Source organism: Aegilops tauschii, chromosome 2 (genome assembly GCF_002575655.3).
Source record: "Aegilops tauschii subsp. strangulata cultivar AL8/78 chromosome 2, Aet v6.0, whole genome shotgun sequence".
NCBI lineage: Eukaryota > Viridiplantae > Streptophyta > Magnoliopsida > Poales > Poaceae > Aegilops > Aegilops tauschii.
Window position 1 is genome coordinate 405,769 of NC_053036.3, and position 5,904 is coordinate 411,672.

Consider the following 5,904-nt stretch of genomic DNA (forward strand, 5'->3'; position numbering starts at 1 on the left):
GTGTAGTTTCGCTGACTCCAACCAATTGATGGCATTTCAGGTGAATCGGTGCTTGCATTCTTTGAATCTTTGCACTGCATCACATGTATGCAAACTGCATGCTGGATATATTTCCTCCATGGCTGCTTGCGGGGTTCTTACTTTTATGTTTTTCATGAAAAAGAGAAGAAGAGAAAGAAAAAAAAATCTGTGAGTCCCTCCCTCCGACACACCTTTCGATATTGCTTGGAATCCAGGCCCCACCCTGCTTTTCTTTATTCAAAGAAAAAGAAAAAGAGGAAAGGAAAGGAGGAAGAAGCAGACAGCTCAATCTTTATTCTTTAAGTAACTCGAGCCTCAAGCAAAGCACCATCTTAGCTTTGTCCAAAACTAAAGCCAAAGAAAGAAGCAACACAGGCAAGACCATCAAATCTTGATCCATATATTGTTCCTCCTTCATCTGACATGAGCCTACTGATTAAGGTACTATCAAAACTATTAATACGGTTCTTGTGCTACATAGTATATAATTTCTCTTGTAAATTGCTTGCAGTTTCTTTTCTTTCCAAAACATCATCATATATATACATATATATTTATTTTTCATTATGCATCGAGTAACAATTACTCTCTTGTGGTAACTAACTAGCAGGTGGGAGCTGCAATTAAACATCTTGAGCTGCAAATTTGATCGATGGGTTAGATTTGTGGATCTTCTTGTCGTCATGCCTCGAAAGGTATGAATTTGTCTGCGTACAAATGCATGCATGAAACTAGTATTATTACTTTCTTCTACGTTATATATGTATGTCAGAGATGGCTGTCTTAATTAGTTGGTTCTTGAATAAAATTGTCATACCTTGAAGATTTGGTTAGGTGTTCATTAGCTCCAAGGATCAAGCACCGGTAGCTTAATATTAACACACATACACACACAAATAGAGGCTGAAATTATTTAATCCTGTAAATCTTTAGACTGAAATAATATTACCTGCTAGCTAGGAGCCTAGTTAGAAGGGGATGTACCCTCTTCCATCAGCCGTCAGCTTAATTAATAAAATTAATTTCTCTTCTCTGTGGTCGTGATTTGGCTCATCACTGCCACTGCCACTGCTCTGCTCTGTGCCCTGACCCAGGCCCCAACCAAAACACACCATAACACATTGGTGATGACCTGCCGCCTGCAATTAACACACAGACACTCAAAACTATGGTCAACAGGCTTACTGCGAGCCTACATGATCGAGTGCCCATCCATATAATTAGTGTTGTGTTGATCCTATAATGACAATAATAACGCATAGACACTGAAAGTTACTATACGAAAAATGCTAAATTGAGTTACATCTACTAATTCCCATCAACTAATGCAGAAGATTGGTCCGGAGACCGTCGAAGAAGCGGTGCACCAGATAATCCCTTATCTAGAGGATATGAGCAGTACTGCACACAAGGCCATCTATTATGATGGATGGCGTGGGTTGTCTGCTTCGGCGGTGCTTAGAGCCATTGCTCAAGACCCTCCGCCATCTCTGTTGAAGAAATTCAACAAGATTGTCCACGTCGATTGCTCGAGGTGGAAAAGCCGAAGAGCACTCCAAAGGACAATCGCACAAGAACTGAAGCTTCCTCAGCGGGTAATGGATATTTTTGATAGGCAAGATGAAGAAGATAATTTCAGTGGGATAGATGAAGGCTCAAGAGCTGAAATAGTATTTATTGGGAAAGAGATCCATCAAGTCCTTACAAGTCACAAATGTTTAGTGATTTTTCATAATGGAAGCAATGATATGGTTAATTTAAATGCTTCTGGCATTCTTCAAGGAGATTTTTTTGATACTAAGGTATTGTGGACATTTCGAGGAAGGTTTCGGCTCAGCCCAGGAATTAGTGAGAAGGCGGATGATTCCCATCTTTTTATTTGTTCTGAGGATCTTGGTTACAAGTGGAATCTTTTGCTTAAAGAAGAGGCTAGAGAAATTGATGGGTACACAGATAAGCTTGGCGAAACAGTTGAGGAGTGTTGCTTGTATCTGCTGGCATTAAATTCTCAGGGAGGCAATATCATGGACTACAATTGGGCCACTCATGCTTCGAGCTATTGGGTTTGTGATGAGATTATACAGGGAGGTCAGGGTGATGAATCATGGGAGGTTGCAGCTGCTCTGCATAAACAGATAAATACAGAGGATTATTCATCCAATACACTGCCCTCTTTTGGTCATGAACTGAAGAATCCTCCAAAACGGTGGGTATTGTCCAAGGAAAACTCTGTTGTGCCTCCAGAGTCAACATCATTTTTCCTTGCCGCAGTTGCAAGCGAGTCGGATCCTCCATTAAGACCATTACCTAATGCCATGTTTCATCAATCCAATAAACTTCGTGTGCTCAAGTTATGCCGCTGCACCTTCAATTTTTCCTCTCCTCCTTTTCATTGTTGCCACAAGTTAAGATTCCTTGGATTAGATAGTTGCCAGGATCTACAACCAGAACAAGACAAGAAGCAAGATAGACAAACAATGGATTTTTTTAAGAGCCTATGGGTGATAGACATATGCAATACAGATTGGGATCTGCCTTCATCACCAGAGATAATAGAGAAGATGGCTGCAAACATTAGGGAGGTACATATAAAGAAAGGAAGGATTTGGTGCCACAGTTTTGCATGGCGACAATTGCATAACCTTCACAAGCTTCGAGTAATTGAGCCTACAAGCCCTTGGCAGACAGGCGAAATGGATGAATTCACAGACATGGTTAAGTTGGAGTTCCTTGACTTGGCTGGGGATAGTACAATTCAAGTTTTGCCAAGTATGTCAGGGGCAACTAGTCTCAAGATTTTGGTTCTTGATGGTTGTGTTGGATTGGAACATGTTGGCCCTGAAGGACTGCCACCCTCACTTGAATCCTTCAGCTTGGATGCACGTGCCAGAGAGGATCATAAAAAGGAGGCCAAAATCACTCGTATCTCTTTGGCTGGTTGTGCAAGATTGGTGAACTTCAGATTGTGTGGATCACTTCCACATCTTGAGGACCTAGATCTATCAGGCACATTGGTCAAAACACTAGACCTCAAAGATCAGATGGTGCAGGCTCGAAGACTCCAAAAAATTATTCTATGGGGATGTATGCAGCTCCTTTCCATTCTATCGCCAGAAAATGGTATGCCAAAAGATACAATTTTACGTATTGATTGCTCAGTCTGTCATGTTCAAGCAGAATTTCATCAAGCATATGCTACTATAATGGACATAAGGTTTCTTCAGACCTTGGTATTAGAGAGTAATGTTGACTTCTGTTGGAAGAGTACTAGGTTCCATTTGAAGCTATGTGTCCCAGCTTGTAGCAACAAAGTTGAGGATCAAAGCAATAAGAAGAACACTGGCATTGGTAGTAGCGCACCGCAGATAATGGGTCCTCCTCGACCAAAGTCATTAATACCCAATGCTTACATCACGTACATGGATGTCGTTGCTGACAACATTACTGATGATGATGGCTATAATAGTGCATCGCAGTTTCAGCCGCTGGGCTCCCATGTGGAGATTGGTGATGGAATTAGTTTCACTAGAGTGGTGAGCACAGGAGCAATGAAGGCTACCATCTTTGTGATGAACAAGGCCAAGTCGTTGCATGTGCACGGCAATTCTTCCGTCAGCACTGTCATCCCGGAACACATGATGTCCATAGAAAGTAATGTACTTATATGGGAACATCTGGAATCTTGTCATGTGGTGAGATGCCCCAAGATGCATACGGTCTTCAATACTATCTATCAATACATCAGATTTCCAAACCTAGTGAACTTTTGTGCGGCTGATCTCCCGACGACCCATTGCATTTGGAGCAAAGAGAGGACACTCAATGCTGAAGATAATCTCTCCTTTGCGAAACTGCAGAGCATACACCTGTTCTCCTGCCCGAGGCTCACATTTGTCCTCGTGATGTCGGTGCTATACACCTTGAGAAGCTTGGAGACACTTCACATTTCTTTTTGTGGTGATCTGAGGAAAGTGTTCCCCGTGGAGCCAGAGATTCTGACAAGAATAGCTACGAACCATAAAGGTGCATTGGAGTTCCCAAACCTGAAGCGTATCTACCTGCATCAACTCTTCAAGCTGCAACAGATATGCGAGGCCAAGATGTTTGCTCCCAAGCTTGAGACCATCAGGGTAAGGGGATGTTGGCGCCTTAGGTGCCTCCCGGTTGTCGGTTGCGACAGCCGTCCTGTTGTGGATTGTGAGAAGGACTGGTGGGAGAAGCTGGAGTGGGACGGGCTGGAGGCTGGCCATGACCCTTCCCTCTTGGAGGCACGCCACTCGGCGTACTACAAGAAGCCCCTGCCTAGAGGCTCAGTTCTCTGGTGAGCTGAACAAGCTGTTCAGGTACACATCCACAAGTCTTTCCTTTGTTGTTATATATCTATTCTAGTTCACGGGTCGTATTTGTGCATTTGGGCTATGTAATATCTGAAGAACCGCGAATATAATACATACACATATTTGTTCAGAAAGCAACAGTCTAGTTAATCGTGCTCCTGTATGTGTATGTGTATGTGTATAGCAAGCAAGCAAATTGTTTGATCTACTCCTTTATGCATTCGGTGATCAATTCATTTGTTTTGGCATTCCCTGTGTTGTGTAGGTTTGATGGACGGATGGCCGACGTATCTCGCTGCTTTCAACCCTTCACACTGCAAGCCAAATCGGGTGTGTTTTCTTGCCAAGATGGTGGAATGTGTGTTTCCCTTCCTGAAGAAAGAATAAAGTGGTGCTTGCTTGATGCCGCAAGACCTATGTATCATTGTTGGTGTGGTTTGTTTTCTGCTCATGTGTGTGCTGAGTATGCCGCTCAGATCTGAGTTTGCAATGTGTGCTGTTATTCAGATTCAGTACAGCAGCATAGCATGTGTACGTATGCTGGACTGAGAATGCAAGGCTTGGTGTGACGTACATGGATTATATATCAACTGAGTATTTATTTATTTGGTTCCATTACCTAGTGTAGAAAGAATATGTAGTGCAACTCCCATGGAGTCGGTCACAATATATACACAGGATGTCTTGCGTGACAAGGAAACTAATCCTACCATATCTTTAGGAGTCAACTATACAAGGCTAGAGAAGATAGGAATAGCAATACAAATATGTCACGTTCAACACCCTCCCGCAGTCGAAGCATGGCGTCGGCGATGCAAAGACTGGAACGGAACTCCTGGAATGCAGCGGTTGGAAGCCCCTTGGTCATAATGTCGGCAAATTGTTGGGTGGTCGGTATGTGAAGAACACGGAGCTGACCCAACTAAACCTTCTCGCTGACGAAATAAACATCAAGTTCAATATGCTTGGTGTGGTTATGCTGCACCGGATTGGCCGCGAGATAGGTGGCCGAAACATTATCACAGAAAACAACCGTAGCTTTCGGGATCGAGACCCGAAGTTTGCCAAGTAGTTGACATAGCCAACATGTCTCGGCAAAAACGTTGGCATTGGCATGGTACTCGGCCTCAGCACTCGAGCGGGAGACGGTGGGCTGCCGCTTAGAGGACCATGAGATGAGAGAGTCGCCGAAGAAGACACAATATCCCGACGTAGATCGTCGAGTGTCAGGACAACTGGCCCAATCCGCATCAGTGTAAGCAAATAGCTCGGTGGAGGCGGAGGCGCGAAGACGAAGACCGAAGGTTGGTATGCCGTGAATGTACCGGAGAATGCGCTTGACCAAAGACCAGTGAACATCATGCTACCTCTTGAGCACATCGTTGGTTTTCCCTTGAAGAGGAAAGGGTGATGCAGCAAAGTAGCGTAAGTATTTTCCTCAGTTTTTGAGAACCAAGGTATCAATCCAGTAGGAGACCACGCTCAAGTCCCTCGCACCTACACAAACAAATAAGAACCTTGCAACCAACGCGATAAAGGGGTTGTC

At 43.7% G+C, this 5,904-nt stretch overlaps 1 protein-coding gene across 1 annotated transcript; it reads left to right on the top strand.

The window, feature by feature from the left end:
- Positions 1 to 350: 350 nt before the first annotated feature.
- LOC109784861 (uncharacterized) lies at positions 351 to 4,963 on the top strand. Its single transcript, XM_020343471.4, has 4 exons — positions 351 to 462; positions 632 to 716; positions 1,353 to 4,364; positions 4,624 to 4,963. Exons 2-3 carry the CDS (start codon positions 705 to 707, stop codon positions 4,344 to 4,346), a joined length of 3,006 nt encoding a protein of 1,001 aa, XP_020199060.1. The 5' UTR covers positions 351 to 462; positions 632 to 704; the 3' UTR covers positions 4,347 to 4,364; positions 4,624 to 4,963.
- The last annotated feature ends 941 nt before the right edge of the window (positions 4,964 to 5,904 follow it).